General features: G+C 40.6%; 2 protein-coding genes across 9 annotated transcripts; both read right to left on the reverse strand.

Annotated features, from left to right (window-relative positions):
* Nucleotides 1-250: 250 nt before the first annotated feature.
* Nucleotides 251-12,156, reverse strand: hyou1 (hypoxia up-regulated 1). 8 transcript variants are annotated; one of them, XM_044141060.1, is made up of 25 exons: nucleotides 11,596-11,680; nucleotides 10,603-10,658; nucleotides 9,830-9,905; nucleotides 9,574-9,667; nucleotides 9,382-9,460; nucleotides 9,143-9,297; nucleotides 8,448-8,524; nucleotides 8,178-8,359; nucleotides 7,983-8,098; nucleotides 7,713-7,899; nucleotides 7,465-7,599; nucleotides 7,163-7,245; nucleotides 6,942-7,074; nucleotides 6,661-6,848; nucleotides 6,382-6,520; nucleotides 6,120-6,177; nucleotides 5,198-5,274; nucleotides 4,948-5,106; nucleotides 4,689-4,840; nucleotides 4,523-4,610; nucleotides 4,180-4,436; nucleotides 3,608-3,692; nucleotides 3,070-3,331; nucleotides 2,879-2,989; nucleotides 251-1,803 (listed from the first exon to the last, which is right to left on the reverse strand). In XM_044141060.1, the coding sequence occupies exons 1-25, from the start codon at nucleotides 11,663-11,665 to the stop codon at nucleotides 1,754-1,756; spliced, it is 3,069 nt and encodes a 1,022-aa protein (XP_043996995.1). In that variant the 5' UTR covers nucleotides 11,666-11,680; the 3' UTR covers nucleotides 251-1,753. The 8 variants fall into 8 exon arrangements, with proteins under 8 accessions (XP_043996995.1, XP_043996994.1, XP_043996993.1 ...); XM_044141059.1 differs by having other exon boundaries at nucleotides 2,879-2,986; nucleotides 4,689-4,843; XM_044141058.1 differs by having other exon boundaries at nucleotides 4,689-4,843.
* A 698-nt stretch (nucleotides 12,157-12,854) lies between these two features.
* Nucleotides 12,855-24,914, reverse strand: vps11 (VPS11 core subunit of CORVET and HOPS complexes). The gene is made up of 16 exons (XM_044140926.1): nucleotides 24,683-24,914; nucleotides 23,647-23,795; nucleotides 23,287-23,422; nucleotides 23,041-23,204; nucleotides 22,691-22,938; nucleotides 17,919-18,120; nucleotides 17,676-17,827; nucleotides 17,370-17,556; nucleotides 17,095-17,238; nucleotides 16,608-16,805; nucleotides 16,351-16,512; nucleotides 15,825-15,958; nucleotides 14,451-14,653; nucleotides 14,035-14,206; nucleotides 13,729-13,951; nucleotides 12,855-13,563 (listed from the first exon to the last, which is right to left on the reverse strand). The coding sequence occupies exons 1-16, from the start codon at nucleotides 24,822-24,824 to the stop codon at nucleotides 13,399-13,401; spliced, it is 2,781 nt and encodes a 926-aa protein (XP_043996861.1). The 5' UTR covers nucleotides 24,825-24,914; the 3' UTR covers nucleotides 12,855-13,398.
* Between the last annotated feature and the right edge of the window lie 1,661 nt (nucleotides 24,915-26,575).

A 26,575-nucleotide genomic window follows, 5' to 3' on the forward strand; every position in this document is an offset into this window, starting at 1 on the left:
TTATGAGTTGGTCTAAGGAAGTAATTCATGCAATAAGTCCGATATGTTTCCACCCAAACTATGGCACAGGTACAGTTACGTTGACCACCTGCCCCACAGATGGCATTAGAAAGTTGCTAGGCTTTTAAAAATATCTTAAAACCGAATTTAATCAGATGTTGCTATGGACTCAGGGACATGTTCAACTTTTTCAGTCACTCCAAAGTAAAATCAAACATGGGTTCATACTAAAAAAAAAAAAAAAAAAACATTTAATTTAAAAAGAAAAACTTTATTCATGGTTTAGAAACAAATATTTCATCTCTTTTTACTGCCTTTAGTTATTCCCTTCAAAGAACCACAAATTAAACCCAAAGGCCCCTCTCCCCCCAAGGCGGTTCTGGTGAAGCCAATGTGGTAACAATCTGCATCACAGATGTGTTTCTTGAACTAAAGTGGTAAAGAAGGATTGACACCAACCAGGTTCTAAACGGGTTCTATAAAACCACTGCCAGTTGAATTACTTAGTTTGCCACATCATCATTTCTTCACTTCTCATAGAGAGACACTTTATCTTAACAGATCCCATTATTTCTATTATCCACCAACAGTGAGTCCATGTGAACACACACACACACACACACACACACACTACAGCCATTAAGTGAAAAATGGGACTGTAGAAGCTCAATGTGACACACTGGTCTAAATTCCCAACATTACAGAATGGGCCTGATGTCACGCCAGTGTTTTGATTAGTCTACAACTGAAACTAACTCCGGAGTTTTAAACGTAGGACTCAAATTTTATTGGCTAGTGGGTTCTATATGATCCTCTCTCCTTCCTCTGACCGACTGAGACAGAACCAGTTGTACAGTGCCAAGATTGGTCTTTTCAGTTCATGAGACAAGAACTGGCAACAGCTCAGATTTAGCACAAGAACCAGTTTAAAGAGAAATAAAAACAAAAAAAACCACTCTGGGCGTTTAACAGTGAAAACCAATGACATTTCTTCACAGATATATTTACCATTCACACCTTTAAGTAAGAGAAAGACTGACTGATGAGCAGACCTAATGACTGGACCAATCATTTGCAATACTTATAGCTTTATAGCTACATGACGGACCATACCTGGCCAAGTATTTTTCTCTTAATAAAGCTCAATCGCATCTATGCTGGTAATTAGAACAAATAAAACGGATGCTAGCATAGCGACCGAGCTCCGCTAATGTGAAGTTCACTAGGCATCGATTTCTCCGATATTCAAATGATTCAGTGAAAATGTTGCTGACATCTGGAGACGTTGCTTCAACTATTCCAGTTTGTTGATGCATTTAAACTTGGCCTCTTCATTCAAGTTGGTCTCGGCAAATATCAGATTTAGAACAACAAACATGGGAATTACTGCTGATATACTTAAATATAAAGTTGGCTTCATCTCAGTTCATTGTTTTTTTTTGTGTTGTTTTTGCAAATATAATTCTAGAGATTTTCAATTTTGTGCCAAATGGTCTCAGGCTGTATTTATTCATAGCCTACTTCTTCAAAATGTCCAATGCTCAAACTCCAAAGAGACCAGAAGAGATGAAGGGACAAAGTGGCAGGGAGGGAAAGAGGTGGAAGGAATATTCTCCAGCCTTTAACCAGAATCAGCCCAGGAACTGAACAAACAGGGTAATAAAAAAAAAAAAAAGAAAATTAAAAAAAGGCAAATAAAGTTGAAAATGTGTCAATAAATAGTGATTTTCTTTTCCCGCCTCAGGTCCAGTTGTTATAATTCATCTTCTACATGGTTTCCATGTGCAGCACTCTCTGCAGACTCTAAACAGGAACAAACAGGAGGAGAGAGTTAGGCCTGGACTTACTAAGCTTTAGAGGAACTCTGCTGTTGTATATTTACTTATTTTCACTCAGAGCAGTCAGTTTTCTCAGCTGGTTAGATGCCAGTTCTGGTTTTAGAGGCCCCTCAAGACCAACTACCTACTGGTGTTGCTGACTGGAGAAAGTACTGCTGCACACAATCCAGTGGCAAGTGCTTGACTTTAATTAAGAACTTACTCAAATGTGCCCCCTGCTGTCACATGTTGTAACACAACTATTTTAGTTTTCTACAAAATGTTAAGTCATGGAGGATGAGGGTTTTTTTCATGCAACCCTAAAGGTTTAGCTATGTTGTTAAATGTCTTCTACATTGCAGATGCCCCCTTTCTCTTTCAGTGATCACTGTGGTATAAAAATCTGTTTTTACAATTTCTCTGATCTGATTTTGTAAACTTTCTTATAGTAAATGATTAATTTGCTTTAAAGTTTGAACTCTTTGCTTCATAAGTATTTTAATAGACTCAATCAATATACTTTTGTTTGCAATTTTTTCTGTTTTTGGAACTAATCCAGTTAATGATATGCAACATTTTACTACAACAGCAAAATTTGCACTTCATCAATGTCCTAGTACAAGGGTCTGCAACCTGTGGCTCCGGAGCCTTAAGAAACTCTTTGGACCTTCCACAATGGCTCCTAATAGCTTTAGCTAAAAATAATCAAGAATCAACAAATGTTAATAATAATCAAAAATTTGCAGCCGTTTGAAAATAAATTTTCTATATTCTGCTACTTTTTTGAAAATAAGTTGTCTGTTTTTCAAAAGTCATAGCATTTGTGCCTCTAAACTGGTTTAAATTAGGTTGGACAAAAAGGTCTCTTGTCCTAGTCTTGGAAATGTCATGTTTCAAAATTCTTTATGCGTTTCCTTAGAAGTTGAGTGACACCTAAACAGCTTGGAAAAACATTCAATAAACAAAATGTTTCTGTTATTTTGTGATCCAGTGAATTTTACTTTGCTTTCCATGTTACCTCGGTTATTGTGGATTTCTCTCCAGTATTGTGACAGACTAACCTTTGCTCAGGGACTCTTCTGTGGGTTGTGCTTGGCTGCCAGTAGCTGTATGTGGAGTGCCCTCTTCAGTGGGCGGGGATTCACCTGGCTCCTGTTCTTCTAAGCTTTCTGCTGTGAGACAAAATCATTCTATAAAGTCTAACACACAACAAGTACAACTAATAGTGGGACCTGCTCTGCTAATAACCCACCGCTCTTTAGGTTCTTGCTTTCCTCTGTGGGAGGAATAACCTTTTCTTCTGTTGTGGCATTGACTTTGTTGCCTGCGTCTGTGCTCGTCTCATTCTTGGCTTTAGGTTTAGGCTTTGGCTTTGCAAATTTGGCTTTGTTCAGCAGGTAGTTCATTTCCCGCTGCAGCAGGAGCAGCTTAGACTCGATGTCTCTGGACAGCAGGACTGGCCGCTCATGCGGAGATCGCTTCTCCTGTTCTGCCACCGTTTCGTTTTTCCAAACCTGCAGCACAAAAATAAGCATGAAGGCCAGTTTACCAGAACTAAACAGAGGACTACACATATTTTAGCTTTGCAACTAAGACAATAATAGAATACATTGAACACAAAAAAAAAAAAGAGACAAAACCCACAGTGGGGCAAGACAGTTCAAATTGATGTGGCCCTTTCCAGAAATAAACTAGAAGAGAAAACTGCAGGAATGAGAATTCTTGATGATCTGCAGCACAACGCCTTCAATCTGTCACAATAACAACACAGATCAACATGAACCACCTACCGTAGTTTCATTGATAACTTTTTCCAACATATTTAGCTCAACTTCTGTAAATATTTGGTCATCCCCTGGAATCAGTTTGGCACCCCTGTGAAACAAAGAGAGCTCAATCCAAAACCGCACAGGAATGTTTTCACACAGCTGAGTTCAAAATAGTGCTTTAAGCAAGTAAGTACAGCTCTTATTTCTGTGGAGTCGGATGCATTGAGAACAAGGCACATGTGAGGAAAACAGCCTTGTCTAAATTGACAAGCTCTAGTCTTTACTGACAAAAGTGAAAAATGCTTGAATATTTAGTTTCCTGTGATTGTACTTTCTACAATTTCTCAACACTTCTGGGTTTTGCCTTCAGAGATAAGTTCTCTGCTAGCTTGAGGTCTGGGGATTTCACTCCATGAGGTTCATGTTTATCTCTGACACTAACATCATAAAGTGGATAGAGTCACAGTGAACTGAACTCAAGCGTTTTGGGTCTCTGCTAAACTGGCTTCTAATAGCTTTACTATCTTCTACAGTTGCTATGGGTTACACATTGCACCCACAGTGACTGGCACGGTTAGTGGTGTTGGACTGACCTGAGGAAGAAGTTGGATGTGTTGAGTGTGTTGTCGAGGTCAGTCAGCAGCTCCGGCCACTTCCTTCGCTCTGCCACCCTGAAGAACACGTCCTTACACAACCCTTTGAGCTGAGACAGCTTCTCCTTCAGCTGCCTGGTGCTGGCACCATAGCCCTCCTCGTCCAACCAGTCGGAAGCCTCCTTCAGCTTGCTCAAGATCTGCTCCTGTTCTTCCTCTGTCGCCACCTGCTGGTGATCCTCCTGGTACAGCTTGTCCTGCAGACATCAGGCAGCACATGCAGCTCTGGCTCAGACAGGAGAAAAGCTTCAGCGAAGGCCGGCATCGAGCTGCAGTCACTAACCTGCGTCTCAAAGATAAATGCTTCCAGACTGTTCAGGATCTTCTCCCTTTCCTGTTTTGCTAGATCTCTGTCTGTCAAGTCCTGCAGCCTGGAGAGAGCCAAACCTTTGCTTTTTCTGACTGCATCAACAATATTGCAATGTAGGAATAAGAAGTTTAACACTTACTTCTTCTTTGAGGAATTGAGGTCCTCAGCAGTGGGGTCCATAATGTCATTGATGAGAAATTCCATGGCGACATCTTCCGATATCTTGGTTCTTTTCTGAGGTTTTGTCTTTTTCTCCATCTCGGCATTTTCTGATTTCTGGTCACCTTTTTCCTGCTGAATGATGGCAGAAAGTTTTTATAACAGCTGTTGCAGACATCCAAACAACAATATGAGGTCACAGATAATTGGTTAAAACTGTGGAGAGCGACTCATTTTACCGGAGTCTCTGTTTTACTGGTTGTGTCCTCTGGTTTCTCCTCGTTTTTCTCTTCTGTTGGACTTTTCCCTGAATCGTTTTTAGTCTCATTGTCCTTCTCCTCATTTTTCTGGGCCTCGTTGCTCTCCTTCCCAGACTCAGGAGGAACTTCCTCTTCCTCCTGGTTAGGGACAGATGCTCATGTTTATCCCCCGGCCTCACATTATGACGTTTGTCGCCTTGGGTGGACCAAATCACTGAGGGACACTTACCTGGACGGGTTCGGTTACATTTGGAGTTGGCTCAGAGGACCCTCCTCCAAACAGCGTGGAAATGGTGTTGCCCAGTTCTGACAAAAAGCAAAACTTTAGTTTTAATTAGAAGTCATTTGTCATGATAGTTTAAACGCAGGTCAATTTGTACATGTGATTTAGTGGATAAATGAACCTAACAGTAGGCCCTTAGCTCACTCTGGAACAATTCTTCTAATGTTCCCAGTAGGGCTGTATATTGTTATTGATAATGTATATCGTGATAGACATGTGATCAATCTTAATAGATAATACATCTGGTAGAATATTCAATTAATAGAATATTCACTGAACTCCAATCCAGAATAATTCAGGATTCTGGGGGATGTAGACAGATGAAAGGCTTTAGCTGCTCTCACAGCCCCAGCTAAGGAGGGTGGCATCAACTAACTCACTCACTGTTGGTTATCCTAACAACAATCTACTGAGTAACTTGAGCAGCAGCAGCAGTTTCAGGTTTTGCCACCGTGCCTCATAACGGCTTAAATAATAATAATAAAAAAAACAGCACAAGAGGAAACTGTGGACAAAACAAGAAAGGTCACACCATCAGTATTTCAGATATTTAAAAACAGAAAGCATCAATAGTTATTGATATCGACAATTACTGATATACACTGATGTGAAACGCTTATATCGTGATATATTTTCAGCCCATCGTTCAGTCCTAGTTCAAAGACTGACATCTAATGCAAGGCTGCTAGACCGACAGATTATTGGTTAAATTAACTTTTATAATCATCATGCATTTCTGTTGAAAGGAACAGATAACATCAATCAGTAAATGTTCAACATTTGCATGTTTGTGACTTCACAGCATTGTGTGTTTCTGATGCCGTTCCAGTGTTTCATGTCTGTTGCTGCTTGCAGCTGCACTGCTTACTAGTTAAAGTAGATTCCTCTTCCTTCTCTTCCACAACTGTCTCAAAGACCGACTCCACCTGCAGAAGGAATATTAACATTTATTTTAATTAATTGAATGAGACCTTCTCCTCACCTTTCATAAATGAATAACAATGAGGGAAAAATAAAAACAAAGAAAAACAAAAAAAAACACACTGCTTCCAACCAGGAAGCTGAAAAGCCCTACAGAAGTTGACTGAAAAGATGCTTCCGACTGGAGCCTTGACTGTGGAGGACCTCACCCGGTCCAGCAGCAGAACTCCACTTTCATCCATGTTGAAATGAGCTTTGATCCCCTTGGACTCAGCATCGGCATGCTTCTGGAAGCTGTGGCCCACTCCAGACAGTTTGACCGTCGTCAGGTTCAGAGAGCCGAACACACTGCCAAACACAACCATGACGGGAAATTGCTAATATTACCCCAATGGAATAAAGCAGAAGAATCAACATATGTCAAACTTCATGATGAGAAAAACTAAAATATTTGGAAGTTTCCAAGAGCAGAAGGTGTTGAAGCAAACCTGAGGTCCTCCTGACTTAGAAAGCTGAGGTCTCCATAGTTGATATTGAAGGCGAAGTCATCAGTGTAGCGATTGAAGGTGATAACTTTCCGCTGCGGGTAGGGCGCCATCCTCTGGAACAGGATGCGCTTGTTGTGTTTCAGGGTTTTGATTCCCTCCTCTTCCTCCACCTCCCGGTTGAACTCCACCTGAAGCAGTAAAAGTATACAGGGACTATTTTGATAAAGTCTGAATATCCAGTCTCTAAGCGGAGGTTGAACCCCTGCGAGAACAGCTCTGACCTGAATGGGGAAGATGGCTGCGTCTCGGACCAGGAAGGGTTTGACCTTGAAGGCTTTACTGAGAGCAGCTGCCTGGTATACAGCTCCCATTGCCGCCGCCTCGTCTGCATTGATGTTTTTCCCCAGCTCCATTCTGTTACACAGACACACTCAGTCCTTCTAATGAAACCTCCACAAAAGCAGTGAAGTTCAGGAAATCATGGAAACTTTGTTATACTTACTTCCCCACAGCTTTGAGCAGCACTTCCTGAACCTTGGGGACACGAGTGGCACCCCCTACTAAAATCACTTGCTCAATATCTTCCTGTTGACAGAAAGACACCTTACAGCCACAGCTGTAACAAAAGCTAACCACTGTGTGTCTACCATTTACAATTTGTAGAAAACAACTTTTAGACATATCAACTTATGTCAAACAGAAAATAGCTTAGAAATTCTACTGGTGCCGACAGGACAGAACAAGGTGCCTGTAGCAGCAGCTGAGTGTGATGTAAATGAAGGAAGCAGCAAAGGACATACTGACCAGCTTCATGTCTGCTGCTGTGAGGGCCTCCTGCACCGGCCCAGGGACCCGCTCAAACAGATCAGAACACAGTTCTTCAAACTCCACTCTAGTCACCTTCGCTTTGAAATCGATATCATCCATCAAGCCTTCCACCTGTAGGATGAGGGGACCATGGCAACCAGTTAAACGTGGGTCAGCAGAGTTACAACATTTGCAATACGGGTTCACCCAGCCCATGAGTGTTCACCGGGGCTACCAGGGCTCACCTGGGCCATGAAGTCAACATTTGCACTCAGCACCGTCTTCAGCCTCTGTGCCTCTTTAAGGAGCTTGGCCATGGCTCGGTGGTTCTGTCTCACGTCCTTCGGACTCTTCTTCTGGTCGTTGAACAGCTTGGCCAGGTGGTCCTGCAGCCGCAGGTCCATCTCAAAGCCCCCAAGACTTCGATCATACCTACAGCCAGATGACATGAAGCATAGCTTGGTCTAGTAGTGAAGCCATCAGCAGCCACATTCATCAGGGATCACTGCACTCACCCAACTCCCTGGATCTGTAGCTGTGGCTGGGTACCAGACTCTTTGGTTTTCACCGTCTGGTATGAGACTATGGTGGCCGTCGTGCTGCCTGAGCCCATATCATAAAACATGACGTTCTGTAATGAAACAGGTAGAGCATTACTACTCCACTCTGAGCCATACAGATGGCATAAACCAACATACTGCTGGGGTCACCTGGGCTGTGCCGTCTATGTCTTTCCTTCTGAAAACACCATAATTCAAGGCCACGGCTGTATTGTCATTGATGAGCTGAAGAACCTTTAAACCTGCCACCTGTGCAGCATGCAAGACTGCCCTTCGCTCTGCCTGGTTAAAAAAAGCTGGTACGGTGATGACTGCGTCTTTGATCGGCTGTTCTGTAAATGTCACAGAAAGAGGAAGAGTGTCTTTGATCTACTCTCATGTGTTAGACAACAACCAATCAACTTTCTCAAGCAAACTGACCTGCAAAGTCCTGAGCCAACCCACGCGAATAATTCAAAATCATCCCCAGCAGCTCCTCAGGTGAGTAATGAGTTTCTCTGCAAGCGAAAGAGACAGGACAGACAGAAATTAGTAACACACCCTACTAAAAACCAAAAATTATATCTGATGTCTCCATGGTAACTACAACAGCATCCTGAGTCGGTTTTTATGACATTAAGCTGACAAGAGAATCAAAGTAATAACTCAGGCAGGCCCTGTGAAACATACACCCTGCTGCATCTTAACACATAAGGACATATTGTTTAGACATGCAAATAATGTGTTTTTAATTTATCTCAGTGATAAAGCTAACCAAAAGACATTTAAGATTAGAATAGTACATCACACCAACAATGAAAAGACTTAACACAGAAATGTGCCTCAAATAAAACGGAAGTTACCAAGTTCAAATTGCACCGACTCAGAATCGGCCACATTCCATGTCAATTTTTGTACTTCAGAGAACCTGATGAACCAATGTCAAACTATGAGTCTGCTTATTAAAGTAAGTACATATAAGCAGGTCCAGATGGAAACTAAACTTGTTGAAATACTTTTTCAAAATTAAACCACTCTCCATCAACTCTTCTGATAAAGGTGCTATTTTCAAGATGAAATAGAAGCAGGAATAGATAAATGTGGATACTGAAAAGAACAGAGAAGTGAAAACTCACAGGGAGTTGTTGAAGTGAACTGTTCCTCTCACCGGGTCACCCTGCAGCTGATGCTCAGGAAAACATCTCTGATAGACCTTCACCTGCAGGTTGTCATGCTTTTTACCCAGAAGGCTTTGCAGATGTCTATAAACTGTTTTGGGATTTTTCACAGACTGAAAAACAAAGGACAGCATACAATAGTGATGTAATTATTGATGATGGCCTGAATCTGTCTGAAACCAGAAGGAACATCATACCACTGCTAATGCACTGTCTCCAAATAATCTCTCGTTTTCCTTTAGGCAGACCACTGTGGGCGTTTTCCTTCTCGACTCCCTGAGGAAGAAGGATTTCATATTGCTAAGTACATGTTTAAAGACTGCAAAACATTTCTAAATGTTTCACCAGGGTCATCTGATCATAATGAAATCAAATTAATTCCTACTCACCTGTTGAGAACAATCTCCATTGGCACACCAGGTTTTACTATTGCCATCTTCATCCACTCACTCCCAAGGTCAACTGACATCACAGCTACAGTCACTGGAAACACAAAGGGCAGCATTACATTCAGCTGGGAGGGCTTTAATCAGTCAAACAGTTTAGTCAAATTATTCTAAGCCAAATCAAACATTTTGTGATCAATCCTCATCAAATCTACCAGGAACTGATTTTCTTTTTCTTTTCATGCTGAGGGATGATTACCTGTGAGAGAAGGGAACAGGGCAAGAAGAAGAGAGGTGAGAGCAACCAACATCTGGATCCTTACTCCCATGATGAGCTGTAGAGACACAAAACATTTCCTGCTAAAAATGCATAACACAGTTTCATCAGTTTGCATTTGCAACATAAAACTAAATTATTTTATCTGCTAAAATATATACATTTGTTGGAATTATATTGCATATATTATAATTATAATGTGACATAGCATAATCATGTAATGTTTGGTTTTATTTTAACTTTAAGGCAGCAAGTTAAGAAAAATATATGTAATTAGAATTTGACTGCTGATGGTCCAGAATAAATTATTTGTAAGGGAGAGCAACTACAGGAGCCTTGTTTCATCCAGCTGACTGGCAGTGTACAGAGACAGATGTGTCAATTTAAGATCAGCAAACTGAAGGAAGAGTATGATGGAAAATGATGGCGGCATGGAAACTGTAGCATTTTAACTCCTTGATAAATTATAGAATGTGGAAGAGACCCACAATTAACAAATGGGCCTCCTACTGAACATGATAAAACATTCATTTTCCAACTGTGTGCATCCATGCTTCTGTAAACATGATGTCAATATAGGAGACGTTCAACAGCTGAGTCTCAGATCAGCTTTTCAATTAAAGCTGTCATCACCCAGGGTTACAGATGCACGGGTTTACTTCAGAGAAACAGACTCTGGTGTACTGGTTTTAGATCTCGAATCACATTTAGTCCAGTTACTTATTACCAATATGGCGTTAGTAAGATGACATCACCTTTATCACATCAGGAACTTGTCTCACTTCACCTGCATCCACCCAGCTGTTCACAGCTGCAAAAAACACGTGGCATTACAAACACCACCAGGATGTGTTCTGGCTGAACCTCGGCTTTCAGCAATAAACAATGAACGCACTAAGGTCAAATGTCAGGAGAGGGAGGTGGGAAAATGTCAGTGCCCCCTTTACAAGAGAGATTCAGTTTCATATCCGAATGAACAGCCTACACATAACTTCTGTTCAAACACGACGACGACGTTACAGATGAGAAGAAGAGTGAAGCCGTCCTCTTAGAAATGATCACTTAACTTTAACATGCACTCTGTTTAGCTTTCAAAAAGCAGAGGCATGTGCTGCTGAAGTAAAGGCAAGTTTATGGTGGAGTTAAGTTTAACCGTACCGGTCAGATTTAGCTTTGAAGCAGAGAGCAAGTAACCTTTAGTTCCTACTATATGTATGAACATAAACTCATGCTCCACAAGTAATACAGTAACGGTACGAAGCGGAAACAAGGAGCAAAGTAAAGGCGCACGAGCAGCTAGCTATTCGGAAGCGGAGCGGGAACTTACGTTCTCCGGGTGATCAGATGAAGCTGTACAGGAGCTTCCACACAGTACACTTTCAGCGGGAGATTCTAAGACCAGTTCACTACGAACTGCCTTGATTTGCAGTCTCTCTGCTGTCTCTGTTGGGAGTTTTAGTTCCCCTTATCACCGGTTTACTGGTTGCACTCGGGCCCAGAACGCGGCGTTACCTCATTGGATCCACCGAAGATGTAGCCGGTGAAAAGCTGTTGTCATGCCAACAATATTCAGAGGCGCCGTTTCCGGCTCGCCCTAAAATACTCAGGGAGAACAGGATGACTCTGTGGTATATTTTACCTGGAGTCGTTTTTAAGACGATAGCAGCTTAATCTCTGTTGAGAAGCGTGGTGACTTTGTAAATGAATACCACAGTGCTTTATTCTAATCACAAAAATAAATACTGTACCCTTATTGTGTAAGGAGAAGTCCACATTTCCGGTTCGTAAATTCTGCTGCAGTTTTGTCGTAACCGGCATTGTTTCTACAGGTCTAGTCCCGCCCACTTTAGTCCACGCACTGTTGAATGATTGGTCCACGAAACATGAGCGAAGTTAAAAAACAAAAAAATAAAAATAACTTAAACCCTATTGGTCCACGTTCAAGCGACGACATTTCCAGGTAACAGTTTGACAAACCGAATGTTTCCTCATGAATTAATGTCATACACTAGTGAGAGATGAATCTCATATTACTCCCCTTGTAGAATTAAAATGTAAAAGAAAAATCACTTTTGAAACAAAAATTACATCTGATAAAAAATATTACAAAAACATGTAACGTTGAAAATTATGTCCTTATGCCATCACCCTAATTTATGTCAGCTTGGAGTCTGGATTCATGATGGCCCACTCCGAAATGCAAATGTCACTTTCTGTCAGAGTAAACATGTTTACAATTTTATATATATCTCAAATCAACCAGGGTTAGGAACAACGTTGGGCTTACCTGACTAACTATGGTTTAATTGGTTATCCTGAGCCGGTGTGTCTTGCAACCTTTAGATGCATCTCTACTTCAACACACCTGAGTCAAATGATGAGGTCATTAGCAGGACTCTGGAGAACCTGATTGAATCCAATAGATTCAGCTCTTGGATTCAGGTGTGTTGGACCAGAGAACATCTAAGAGTTGCAGGACACCGGCCCTCCAGGACCAGGAGTACCCACCCCTGCTGTAGTGCATTTATAGTTTCAGAATGATATGGGCAGAGGGGGAAGGAGAAAACATCCAGCAACCACAGCAACTATCCCATTACTGAGTTCAAGAAAGAAATCCATCTGCAGTGCGCATGGAACATGTACATGTGGTGTCTCCTCTACACTATGTCGCTCTATTGCAGGGGTCTCAAACTCCAGGCCTCGAGGGCCGCAGTCCTGCAGTTTTTAGATGTGCCACAGGTACAAAACACTGGAATGAAATGGCTTAATTACCTCCACCTTGTGTAGATCAGTTCTCCAGAGCCTTAATTATTCTATTCAGGTGTGCTGCAGCAGAGGCACATCTAAAAGTTGCAGGACTGCAGCCCTCGAGGCCTGGAGTTTGAGACCCCTGCTCTATTGCAATCATTTTTAAAAGCAACACAATGTTTTCATAAAAAGTCCCTCCAATCCCTCCAAAACAAAAAAAAGAAAGAAAAAACAAACAAACAAAGAAAAATCATATTGGTTATGTAAAGAAATAAACAAATTAGGTTTATTTGTGAAGTAACAGAAACCGTGTCCAGTTGAAATACACATCTTTGATGATCACCTATGGGATAAAGCAGGAGGACCCAATTAATTAAGAGGAGACATTGTGACATAAATAACACTACAACAGACATATCAATGACCTTTACAACTAATTCCGTATTAGTGATTAAGAGTATGATGGATAATTTCACTACTGACAAATGGTTTGTATGAAATGACCAAAAAAAAAAACCCACACAAGACCTAATGACTTTCACAATATTAACTATACAGTTTATGAAGCGTGTCAAACTGATGAAAGTGTTAAATCACTTTGTGCAAGAATTACAAGCAAGCACAAAGTACATATGAAGCATTTTCCAAATGTGATTCAGGAAATTTATTGATGGATAATGCATTATAGAGCAGTTTTCATAAGCAGGCATGCGTCTTTGCTGATAAATGAGTGACTGTCCAATGCAGACGCAAGGCTGAGTGGTTGGTCTGAGCATTGAGAACACAATTAAAGACAGATATGTCTAGCAGTTTCTCTTGGTGTGGATCAACAGGTCTCGCTGCAGGTTGACTTCTAGACTTCCAACAGTTTTGCTCCCTGGAGGGTCAGTGACCAGCGTCAGTTTGTTAAACACTCCTCGACCAAAATAATCAGCCACTACAGAGAAACCATCATTGGAGCTTCGGAGCTTAAAAAAAAAAAAAAAAGATTTTAGAACATGTGCAGAAGACAATGTAGAATATGAAATATTGAAAGTCTGAGGAACGTATTTTTATAAAAATATTAAAGGCAAAAAAAGTCAAACATGTCACTAGAGAAACAAGTGACTAGAATATGTTTTCCTTCTTGTTACCTGTCGATTGAAATGGTCATGGAGATCCCGTTTCTGGTCTTGAGCGCGCAGCAGATCCATGACTTTTCGGTTTTCTGGAGTGCAGGTTGGACACTCGGCATCACTTTCTGCATAACTTTCAAAGCAGTGTTGGTGAAAGGAGTGGCTACACAGGAAGTGTACAGATGGAAGCTCCAAGGGGCTGTTACACATGTTGCACTTAGTCTTCTGGAATATCTTGGCACTGTGTGGAAACATGTCAGTTTTTTTCTGTTAAAGGCCCCACGAGAGCTGCAGGGATGAGTTTTTTACCTTTACTTGACTCACCTTGCCTTCAACTCCTGGATTTCAGAACGGAGATGAGAAGTTTCCTCGCGGTACTGGCAAATTTTACGCTCGTCATCTTCTATCTGCTGGCTCTCTCGCTGCAGCTTATTGATGAGGTAGTCTTTGATGACTGACAGAGTGGCCGTTGAGTTGTGTGCTAGTGTCTGCACGACTGATTAGACAATAACTAGTTATTTGCTGCTAAGCATCGACTCTCAGAGAAAATAAAGCCACATCCTGCATAAATACACCATGGCAACAAAATCAGACAGAGACAGTAAGGTTCTGAAGCACAAACAAAGTCCAACATTTTTTATCCTATCTTAAACACAATGTATCATTAAACCAAACCAACAAGTTACGCATTACAATTTCAGAGCACATTGTGTTATGAAACAATACAACAAGCAGCTCACCAAGTAATGGAGGCATGAGGTTCTTCTGGTCAATGTGATGTAGGACCTCACTGATATAGGCCTTACAGTCCTCCTCTTTTCTGGCAAAGTATCCGAGAGCCTGCTCCCAAAGGCAGCCCTCCTGGTCTCCATAACGTTTGCAGGCATCTACAACTTTTCCATACTCCTCATTCTGCATGTGGTAATGCATGATTTGCTGGTAACTGTACAAACACATACATCATTAAGTTATGATATAAAAACACAATCAAGATGTTCTTTGTAACGAACACCTGCTCATTCAGACCACTGTTCATTCCGCAGGTTATTACACAGTAATGAACTCTATAAATGACAACATTACATTTCTCTTCCTCTGCCACTGTACAATGAAGAGCAAGTAACAAGTGAAGGGTCACTTTCACTCATTACACAAACCAGTAACCATATTCAGGATGCACACATGAACATCTACTCTGATACAAATATTCAGCCACATTCACCTCTAGGTGGTGCTGTGATAGAAAATAGTCAGCTTATAACTCCACAACTACCAGTTACATTAGCAAAAACTGATGTGGGCAAAGTTTCGTAGAAAGATTCCCCAACATATTACTATGGTTGGTAGCTAGCCACTGTGCAAAAGTTGTTGGACTACCATATTATTTCCCAGAGAGCCAGAGTTGATTGTTTTGCATTAGGCAAAACAATCAACTCTGAGCCAATAAAACTAGATTTTTTTTTCCCAACTGCAATGAAGGTGGCACTGTAAAATTGCAAAATTTGTTACCCAAAAACTGCTGATCAGATTTTCGCCAAGCTGTGCACTACATAGGCCTTACCTCAGAACCTTAATATGGTCATGGTTGAGTGACGTGTGGGAGGCTTATTTACAAAAATGTGAAAAATACTTCCTCTGGCCTTCAAACTTTTACAACAAAAGATTCTAAAATCACACGTTCATCCAAATGAGCACTTTTACCCCTTCCCTGCTGTGTGACCGTTACATCTGCCATGCTCCTCTTGAGCGTCACATTAAGAATGTGAGAGCTTAAACCCGAACCAGGTTCAGATTATTTCCATTTTTGCATCTGCTTTTTAAACAGGCTCTTCCCTTGCACTTTCAGTCACGCTGCTTCCCACTTTCTCTGTTTTGATGCTGTCTGATTACATCATCAACAAGCATTACAGTGGTTGGTGGTTGACTGCAGATCTCTACTGCAGGCCAAATTATTATCATTTCTATTGTATACCAGATATAAACATGCATTCCTAAAAAAATGTTGAGTTATTTGTAATATTTAAATAAAAATTCTGCCTGTCTGTTTTGGTTTGAGCACACATGGCTGATTGATGAACCCTGCTCTCCAGAAAGACCTGCAGTAAACTACTTACAGTTTGCCTTTCTCATACAGGTAGAGGACACCTTCTTTAAAGTTGTGCATCTGGCAAAGGACCAAAGCCTTATCAAACACAGTGTTGTCACTTCTTAGCAGCGAAAGGGCTTCTCCCTGGCAAACCTTTTTTTTCTGTCAAATATGAAGCGGACATATAATCACATAATCATAAATAGCAAAGCTAACAAAATGTTTAAAAATACAAATATCTATGTAAAGGAACAGCTCACATGTTTTCATTTAAGAACATCTTAAAAACTGACTCTAGGAAAGCCCAAAATGTCAACATTGAGTAAAGATATATGGATTTTAAGGTGGTTTTATACTTTTCTTATTCCAAAGTGTTTCTGCATTTTTTTAATCCCTGTATATATTATTGTGCTTTAACATCAACCTGCCAATGGGATTAGAGATGGTAATTAGCAACTTGCTATAATCTCAGGTATTTACATGAAAATGTCCATTAATGTATATTGCCCTATTTTAAAAAAATAAACTTGAACATGTGTTGGTTTGGCACTAACCTCAGGGTCTTGTTCGTGTGCCCAGTCTTGCAGTCGGAGCTCCAGCAGTGTGTCATACACACCCTGGGATGAACGAGGGTCCACCTCAATCATATGCTCCAGGAAGGCTTTCAGCTCACGAGGGTTATTGGCAAAAATTGGGATGAATTCTTCAGAATTTGCCTTGAATTAAAATGACAAAAGTCACACATGAGAGTATTACTGATAGATGTTGGCGACTAGCCAAAACAAAACAAAAAACACACACACACACGGACCTTGTTAAGCAGACTACTGTCCAGGCTGACTTTTTCCATCGAGTTTTCACTCGGATGATAGTTGGTGCATAAGCGCTTCAGGAGCAATGTGGTGCCTTCAGGAACATGGTGCATGAGCGTCTTTCCATAGCGCTTCATGTTGCTTTCAGTTTGTTCAAAAGGCAGGCGGCCAATGTACCGCAAGCCTTCCTGATAGTTCTGCAGTGGGAACAGAAAGAGATGATTGAGTTAGCGTTATGAGCAAGCAAGAAATTGACTATATTTCATCAGCATGAAACCGTAGGCATAGATTGAGCTGCTATAAAAGCAACCGAGACATACATGTTTAACATGCCACTGAGAAACAGCAACTGATAAAAAATCTGAGGAAAAAAAACTTTCCCGCATTAAGAAAATACTTTTACAGATTCTTTTGAATCAATTCATAACCATAGATATGTTCCCCAGAAGATCAGGTCAACCTGACACACACACACACACACGTCACCTTCAGGTCCTCCAGCTGGATCTTCAGGTACCACTCATGATGCTGGTGGCGTTCAGCCAGGAACACAGCATGACTGTGGTATCCAGCTTGGCGAAGAACCTTGATGGCAATCTCAACATCAAAGTGGACCTCATTCTCGCTGCTCTGTGAAAATACAGACACACAAACATTACTCAAAGACTAATCTGTTTACCACAAAAGTCCCAATAAAGCAACAATGAGACAAGTCAGAGCTTTCTTTCCTTTGTTTTTCACTATTGACATTAAATTCTCACCTTGATGAACTCTTCCAGCTTGGAGCTGTCTTTGAGTTTGGTGTAGCAGTTGAGCAGCAGGGTAGTGTGGTCCGCATTGGCCAGAGACTGGCGGTGAAGGGCCTGCAGGTATGCCGTCAGGTTGTGGATTCTTTGGGCATCCAGGAATTTCCTAATAACATACGAAGGCTCCAGCTTCCCAGTGGTGCTGATTGGAAGCATGACAAACCAAGAAGATAGACAGTTAGGTCTTGACTGAAAGAAACATCAAACACCAACATAAAATAATACATGATTTTGCTCTGAAACAGATTAATGATGAACTACCGAATATACTGCTGGATGGCACCATCATGATCTCCCTTCAAGTATAGATGGTCGCCATACTGTCGAAAGATCTCTGACAGACCGTCACTGTCCAGATGCTGGCTTTTAGCCAAGTTTATGGCCATGACAAACAAGTTCTTCTTGAACAGCATCTTGACAGACAACAAGACATGATTAGTGTTAAAAAAGTTTGAGGAGCTTATTGAACTTCTCGAAGAAAGTTAATGATTAGCAATTAATGACCTCCAGTTTTGTCTGTGTGTCCTTCTCTTGCAGAACAAACATTTTCCCATTTCGGGTCAGAATGTAGAAGGATCCCCATTCTGCCAACACATCAATGACATCATCGAATGAGGCGCTGTAGGCGATGAATTTGTTGTCCAGGTCATAGATTGTTAAAACTTGCTTTTCTGACAGAGAGTTCTCGCCACTGCCAAACCCTGATCTAGGGATAAAAACAGATAGTCAGCAGCAGGCCTGTCGCAATAAATAATAAATTAATTAATCATACGATAAATTAAAACTATTGACGTCATTTTAATGATCGCCTTTATCGTCTCTTCTGGCCTTTTTCTCTTTCTGTTGATGACACTGAATGAAAAAAGGCTCAACTCCGCTGCTCTCCACTGACCCTTCCTTCCTCATATCTTTAGTGCAGTGTTTCTCAATTCCGGTCCTCACGCCTCCCTGTCCTGCATGTTTTAGGTGTTTTCCTTCTGCCACACACCTGGATTGAATATGTGGGTGATTAACAGACTTCTGCAGCACTTGATGGTCATGCAATCATTTGAATCAGCTGCTCTGGTGTAGAGGTACATCTAAAACGTGCAGAGCAGGGGGGCCTGAGGACTGGAATTGAGAAGCACTGCTTTAGTGTAATGTCCAGTTCACACTACACCATCTTAGAGCTGTCGGCCGATTGTCTGCCCATTTTCAAAACCTGAGACCAAACATTAGCCCACAGAAATCCTAGGTATAACGGTTCTATCGGGTTTCATCGTGCCGTGTGGTGTCCAACAATGGGTACAAAATAATGGCCACAAGTCCAGTGAACTCATTTTAAAACCAGGCATTAATCAAAGCTTTACTACAATCTACCTGCAGTGCATGTGGCTCTAGTGTCAGCGTAACGTCCTGACTGAATGAAAATCATTAGAACCTATTTATGTCACGTTAACGAAGAACAGCTGAAAAGTTACCGGGTTCATTAATTGCCTAGCAATTTGGCTCCAACTCCTCCCCTCTCATTTCTATATTCTTTACACCAAATGTTTTATAAACATTAATGTTGTTTCCACATATCATCTCCAATGTCCGCTGGACTTCGGGTTGCGCCGTGTCAGCTGTTTGGGATTCCCTTCTGTAATTTCCCCTCAGAAAGCAGGAGGAGAATCCGGCTTTCTGATTGGCTACCTGGCACATTCAATAGGCTGCATTTACTCTCCCCGTTGGGGAAAACCCCTGATTTAAATCAGAGCGGCCACAATGATCTACTGTAACACACCACACACTACAGGATGATTGGTTACGAAATCACAAGCAACAATCATAAGGGGAAAATGTAGGAGTGAACTAACGTGTAGTGTGAACTATTGCATCAGGTAGTCGATGTTCCATCTTCTCTATTTAAATCTAATGATTACTGAAGGACAATATGGTTTACAGACTTCATAATCTGCACTCTTTTGGTTGAATGCAGTATTTATTTACACTTTGGTGTTTTTATTCAAGTACATTTTTGTTAATGGAGACTGAGAATCCATTCTATTTTTGTTTTTAGTTGTTTTGTTTATTTTGTTTATCAGTTCCAGTGTTAAGTGTTCTTTTGAAAATAAAGTTTATCTATCTTTGGCAGGAAATCACATGCATTATTATGTCATTTCCATTAAATCAGTGTACAAAGGTCTTCAAACAATACTATCGTTTATCGCAATAGTTTTTGAGACAATTAATCGCTCAGCAAAATTTGTTATCGTGACAGGCCTAGTCAGCAGCTTCCTTCGTGTGCACTGCTTATTAATCATGGAAGTCTGATGTTAAACCATGTCTCCTAACACTTACATATCTGACAGCAAATACTGTAGACATTTATGCAGTCTTACATTTGAGTAAAAATAAATAAATAACTCCTGGCAAAGCACACTGAACCATCTCTTCTGGAGTGTGTTACTAGTTGACACATCAGCCTAACAATCTTGCAGGGGTGGGCACTCCTGGTCCTGGAGGGCCGGTGTCCTGCAACTCTTAGATGTCTCCCTGGTCCAACACACCTGAATCAAAGAGCTGAATCTATTGGATTCAGTCAGGTTCTCCAGAGTCCTGCTAATGACCTTATTATTTGACTCAGGTGTGTTGAAGTACAGATGCATCTAAAGCAGGGGTCTCAAACTCCAGACCTCGAGGGCCGCAGTCCTGCAGTTTTTAGATGTGCCACAGGTACAAAACACTGGAATGAAATGGCTTAATTACCTCCTCCTTGTGTAGATCAGTTCTCCAGAGCCTTAATTATTCTATTCAGGTGTGCTGCAGCAGAGGCACATCTAAAAGTTGCAGGACTGCAGCCCTCGAGGCCTGGAGATTGAGACCCCTGATCTAAAGGTTGCAGGACACCGGCCCTCCAGGACCAGGAGTGCTAACCCCTGTTGGAGCTGGTAAAAACTTGACAGCACAGCTGTCTTATTCAATATCTATATGCTCCCACTAGCTCAGGTTATAACAGGAAATAATATTAGCTACCATAACTATGCAGATGACACACAGCTCTACATTACAATGTCACCAGGAGACTCAGAACCCATCCAATCACTGAACAGATGCTTAGAACAGATAAATGTGTGGATGTGCCAAAACTTCCTCCAGCTGAACAAAAACAAAACTGAAGTTATTATTTTTGGACATAAAGAGGAACGATCTAGAGTCAGTACACAGCTTCAGCTACTACAACTAAAAACCAGTGATCAGGCCAGAAACCTGGGAGTAGTGATGGACTCTGACAATGAACATTCAGAGCCACGTAAAGACAGTCACAAAGACAGCCTTCTATCACCTGAAGGACATTTCCAGGATTAAAGGACTAATGTCTCAGCCAGATCTAGAGAAACTCATCCATGCGTTTATCTTCAGTCGTATTGATTATTGCAACAGCGTCTTCACAGGTCTGTCCAACAAATCAATCAAACAGCTGCAGCTGATCCAGAATGCTGCTGCTCGTGTTCTCACTAAAACCAGGAAGATAGAGCACATAACACCAGTTTTAAAGTCCCTCCACTGGCTCCCTGTAGCTCAAAGAACAGACTTTAAAATACTGTTGTTAGTTTATAAATCACTGAATGGTTTAACACCACAATACATTAAAGATTTGCTGCTGTTGTATCAACCTTCCAGATCTCTCAGGTCTTCTGGTTCTGGTTCTGCTCTGCATCCCCAGAACCAGAACCAAACGAGGAGAAGTGGCATTTAGCATCTATGCACCAAAAATCTGGAACAAACTTCCAGAAAACTGTAAAACAGCTGAAACACTGACTTCCTTTAAATCTCAACTAAAAACCCACTTGTTTAGAGTTTTATTTGAAACGTAATCAATTATAAACTTAATGATGGAATCTGACTTGATGTTGTGTTTTTATTGTTGATTCTATGTTGCATTGTGTTTTTGTGTCTGATTTGATGTAAAGCACTTTGAAATGCCTTGCTGCTGAAATGTGCTATACAAATAAAGTTTGATTGATTGATTGATTCTGGGTTCAATCCTGACTTGGGGTTTTTCTTACTGAGGTTTGCATCCAAACTCCACACCCTAATCTAACTCTAACCCTCTGATAAAAGAGTGTGTGTGGTTGCTTGTCATATGTTTCTGGCAAACATCTTTGCTGATAAATTGATGAATGTGTAACATAACCACTATGTTTGTTTTTTTTCCTGAATAAATACATTAAAAAGTAAATGTATCAAACTGTCATGTAGAACAGTTGCTATGATTTCATTGTTAAAAAATATTCAGAATTTCCACTGTTTGTAACTGATTTGGGTGAATCACGATGTTTTCAGGTGTGTGTGAAATTAATGATTAAAAAGGGGCGTGTGCGTCGACGCGAGAAGGCGCAACTGGAGAGGAAGACGCTCACCGTCAGATCTGTGCAGCGGGAGTTTTGACTTGTCTGAACGTTTAAAATTAGTAAAAATCAAGGAAAAGACATAAAACAACGATCAAAGTTTGTCCCAGCGCCGCAGATCATATCTTTGGAACTGGATCGGAGTTTGCACCCAGGAAACACCGCCCGGTGCAAGAGGACGCCACCGAGGGGAAAGAAAGATGTTCCCGTTGAGATCTGGACTTTACTTTTCTTCTTGGGGATTTTTGGTGGTACCACTCTTTTTTTCTCATCTCTTTTTTTTTCTGGGGGAGGTGTGGGGGGGTTCACGTTTGGATTTTTCATTTTGGATCAGGACTTTGGATTAGAACGGGGAAATACTTCCAGGACTTTGTTTATTTTTCAAGGATATGGAACTTCTTTGTGGACAAAAATCTCTTTGAAAAAGGGATTGGAAATTTTTGGACATTTAATTATTGAGGTCTTTTGCTGATTCAAACTGAGTGATCTAAATCTACCATAATTATTTTTTGAGAGATTTTGGTTATCAATCTATTTATCAAGATAACTATTATTATTTTGCGATATTGTAATTCTTTTTGAATAAATCATTGTTGCTAAGAATCAACAAATTTCTTATTGAGTGGTTGGGTATTTATTTATTTTTATCAAATTAATGGTGTAGCATATTTTACCTGATTCCTGGGACAGATCCCCCTTGAGTGTATTGTGAGTTCCGCTTTAAGCCGAATTTTACAAATAAATGCAACCTCTCTCCCAATGACCGCTGGAGCTAGGCTCCAGAGTGCCCTACTACCCCCTCGGAGCTCCCTACCTAGAAATGAATCAATTCTATCATAAAAATCTTTGAATGCATCAAGAGTACCATTATACTGGACAGATCAGTCAGATTTTGGTTCTTACTTGTTGGGTGACTTCACATCTTTGATCAGCAGGAACAAGTATCCCCGGTGCCAATGGGTCAACAGCTTGTGGCCATCGAAGGCAAAGCAGGGCCCTCGTTCATCAGGCTGGTACAGGTAAACACATTCATCCCCAGCCACAATGAACTGGGAATCCTGGGACGGATCTGCCAGGGATGAGCAGCACAGGGCGCAGCCATGGGTATCCAGCTCTACTTTCGGATACTCCTTGTTAGACAGAGTGTAGCACTAAGCAACAGAAAACAGGAACACAACCGATTTGTTCAAAACTTGTTGGATCAACTGGAAGATACATGGTGTCTGCAATGCTTTAGGGGAATGCCGACTTACAAAGACTTTTTCCAGAGTGGCAACAAACAAATGTGTAACTTTTGCCATTTGGCGGAAGGCCAGGCCTGTGACGGGGCAGCTCCCCTCATGCAGAGTCAGAGTTTTACTATGACGGTCTCTGGTGATGTCCCCTTTGGTTAAAACCACGCTGCCATCTGTGAAGCCTGCCAAGAAACACTGTTACTGAGCAGAGAGAGTAGAACATGTGACTTCCACAAGTTAAAGGCAGAGGGAGAGCTGTCTCACCTATAGCCATGAAGTTCAGGTTCTCATGTACACTGAGACAAGACACTTCAGCTGGTTTATTGCCGGGAACTGCAGGAAAGATTCTGGTGCAGAGTGGATTCCCACTGTCTCTCTTGTCAAGGTTCCAGACCTTCACCTGAAAAATAAGACATTAGTCTGGTGCTGGGCTCTGATTCTGTACCTACACTACACGTCTGTGGGTCCACTAAGGAAAATACTAGCTCATTTTTGTATACTGGCAAAGAAGTGTAGAACAGTTACTAACTTGGATGGTTTCTCAGTTACAATATAGTTGGCATACTATATTGTAACTGAGAAACCATCCAAGTTATTGTTATGATTGTAAAAGGTCACACCTACCAGAGGATTAATGCCATGTTCATCCTGTCCCACTGATACCAGGATACTGTGCTGTTTCAGCTGGAACAAGTGAGTCACCCGCAGCTTGTACGCCTGGAATGACGTCAACTGTAAGGAGCGTGTCATCAGCCAGATCTGTCCTTCCATATGTGTTATTATAGAGTTAAGAATTTTTATGCCAAGATATGTTAGGAGAGAACTGATCAAAGTGTTAGAAGTTAACTGATTTATTTAGACATCTTTAATAGTGGCTAATATTCCAGTCTTTCAGAACTCTTACTAAACCCTTTAGTAAGAGGTGACCTACATCCTCCTGGCGTATCCTTACACTGCTCACAAAACGTTAGGCACATTTAGCTTTCAGTTTGACTAGATAATGCCTCATGCTGTTCACTAGTCGACTTATCGTCTGCTGGTGTGTAGCATCACTCGGCCCTCAGGTCATTGAGACTGTGGGGTCCAGAGTTATGAGTGCTAACACTGTGACTCGGCTGATCCCAGAGCAGTTGTATAAGATTCAAGTCTGGAGAAAGTGCGGACCCCTCCATTCAAGGTAGCCAGTCTCCAGCAGCCTTTTCCTATTTTTGTGACCTCAAAAAAAAAAAAACCCGTAGAATTGTTGTCCAATGCTAAGTATTATAAATCTTAATTGAAATTGACATTGACATCCAGTTCTGGGACTTAATCCAAGTAAAGTAAGATATGTTCACTTATCACCAGGTCAAGTATAATTTTTTACCTGAAAGAAGGAATTTACAGCTTAACAGGGGAGCATCGTGTGGAAAGAAAGACTGCCTCACAAACCAATTCACTCATTCTCCTTGTAGCAACAATACACATCAGCAGATTAGCTCCCATTAGCCGGCCGGACTGCTTCGTTGTTAGCCTGCACTATTCCGGCAGAGAATTGTAGCCCCGACTTCCTGTTAAATTAACTACAACCGATTTCTGTGACTGATGTCAATGTATTTCTGAGGTCTGCCTTTAACCGACAAACTTAACACTGGAGTAACATCGTCTGGCTGAACAAGGATATCTCCCAGAACAACATGTCCCCGGCCAGAGTCACTCGCCGAGATTCCTTTAGGAAGAATAAAAGTTTTTCCGCCATCTGAAGGATCCTTCACCGTGTCCTTATCAAAAAAGACAAATTTTCTCCACTGTAGAAATGCTGCCATTATCGTAAGGTTAGTCAGCTAATGACCACAGAACTTCATCATGTGATGGCAGTCACGTGACATGACGCCTTCTTCTTCTTCTTCCTCTTCTTCTTCTTCGGCAGCATGCATCCTTTATTGTTGCACTACTGCCATCTATTGGATCCTAATATCCATTCGTCAAATTCTCATAATGATTCCAGTATTTTGTTAAAAAACGAAAAATCTTCTTTTTCCCCTCAATACTATTTAACTGATCAACTACATTCTCAAATTTCAATTCCTTATTAAAACCTAATTCAGTTTTTAATAATCTCTTTTGATTTACATATTTTCTACAACAAATAAAAACATGTTCCATCGTTTCTACAGCATCACACCAACTCCATAAACCAGTAAGATGTTTCCCCATCTTAAAAATAGTTCAGTTTTAAAAAAACTGTGACTGGTTCTTATTCTATTTATAATTATCTCCTCCCTCCTGTTTATTCCTCTAATCTTTGCTACGTCAACTGTATTTTGTATCCTATAGAAATGCCTTCTATTTATTTCATTATCCCACATAATTTTTCATATCTTCTTACTTTCTCTCCAAACTATACTTTTGCCTTCAGATTTAGATAATCTTATTGGCATATCAATATCTTTTTTTTAATAGCCTCCTTAGCCAACCTATCTGCTCTTTCATTTCCCAAAATACCCACATGAGCAAGATTCCAAAATAATGTTTTTATTTTTATTTTGTTCACATATTCTATGATGAACAGCCATAATCTCATAAAATATATTTTATGATTATTTGTACATCCTTTTTCAATACTCAACAATGCAAATAACGAATCACTACAAACTATTTTATTTATATTAGTATTCTCCACCCATTCTAAAGCTAATAATATAGCACATAAAATTCTTGTCAGATATCTGTTATATTTCTTTTCTTAATATTTGATAATGATCTGTCTACATTAATATATTTCCATGTCCATGTAGGTCTCAAAGGCCACAAAACTGTTGGACTAAATTCCTTGTTATATACATTACATGTTTTTGCTCTAGGGTAATTAACCATTATCTGTTGTCTTCTGATACATGATGGCATTTCTCCTGATTCTACTTATAAAGCACATACTGGAGTTGATTTAAGTGCCCCTAAACAAATTCTCAATGCTCTAGTTTGAATAACATTTAATTTTTTTAATCTAGTTTTAGCCACTGTACCATATGTCACACTCCCATAATCTATTCTTAACGGAATTGGTGACACAAACATTTTTAAGAGATTCAAAATTTGCCCCTCATGTCAACCTGCTAAACATTTCTTAATGTTAAGAACCTTTTTACTTTTCTCCATAATATGTTCTATGTGATTTTCCCAAGTTAATTTCTTATCAAACACTACTCCCAAAAAACAAAAACAATCAACCCTTTCTAACTCTTTCCCATATAAATACAACTTTTTATCAACCCCCATTTTTTTATTTGTAAAAAACATTACTTTTGTCTTCTTGATTGAAAATTTAAAACCCAACTTTCTCTATTCCTTCCTGAAGTTTTAAAATAACATGTTCCATATTTCTTCCCGTTTTCCATAGAGCTCCATCATCAGCAAAAAGTGACTTGCCAAAACTAATTGATAATTCTTTAAAAATATCATTAATCATAACTGAGAATAAGTAACATGACGTTTCTTCTTGTCGGTCTTACTGAAAGTTGGCAACAAACTTAGTAGCATTACCGCCACTTACTGGTATGGAGTGTGGTTTGTGATC

Source organism: Gambusia affinis, linkage group LG15, assembly GCF_019740435.1.
Source record: "Gambusia affinis linkage group LG15, SWU_Gaff_1.0, whole genome shotgun sequence".
In the NCBI taxonomy this organism is placed as follows: Eukaryota; Metazoa; Chordata; class Actinopteri; order Cyprinodontiformes; family Poeciliidae; genus Gambusia; species Gambusia affinis.

Excerpts from the sequence above, each read along its gene's own strand:
- hyou1 (XM_044141058.1), bottom strand. The coding sequence starts at position 11,665 with ATGCCGGTTACGACAAAACTGCAGCAGAATTTACGAACCGGAAATGTG. Across the intron at positions 9,668-9,829 it reads CCTGTTCCCTTCTCTCACAG|TGACTGTAGCTGTGATGTCA; the intron begins GTAATCATCCCT and ends TTGTGTTTCCAG. Across the intron at positions 3,332-3,607 it reads AAGTTATCAATGAAACTACG|GTTTGGAAAAACGAAACGGT; the intron begins GTAGGTGGTTCA and ends TTTGTGCTGCAG.
- vps11 (XM_044140926.1), bottom strand. The coding sequence starts at position 24,824 with ATGGCAGCATTTCTACAGTGGAGAAAATTTGTCTTTTTTGATAAGGAC. Across the intron at positions 17,828-17,918 it reads ACACACAGACAAAACTGGAG|ATGCTGTTCAAGAAGAACTT; the intron begins GTCATTAATTGC and ends TTGTCTGTCAAG. Across the intron at positions 17,557-17,675 it reads GCCATCCAGCAGTATATTCG|CACCACTGGGAAGCTGGAGC; the intron begins GTAGTTCATCAT and ends GCTTCCAATCAG.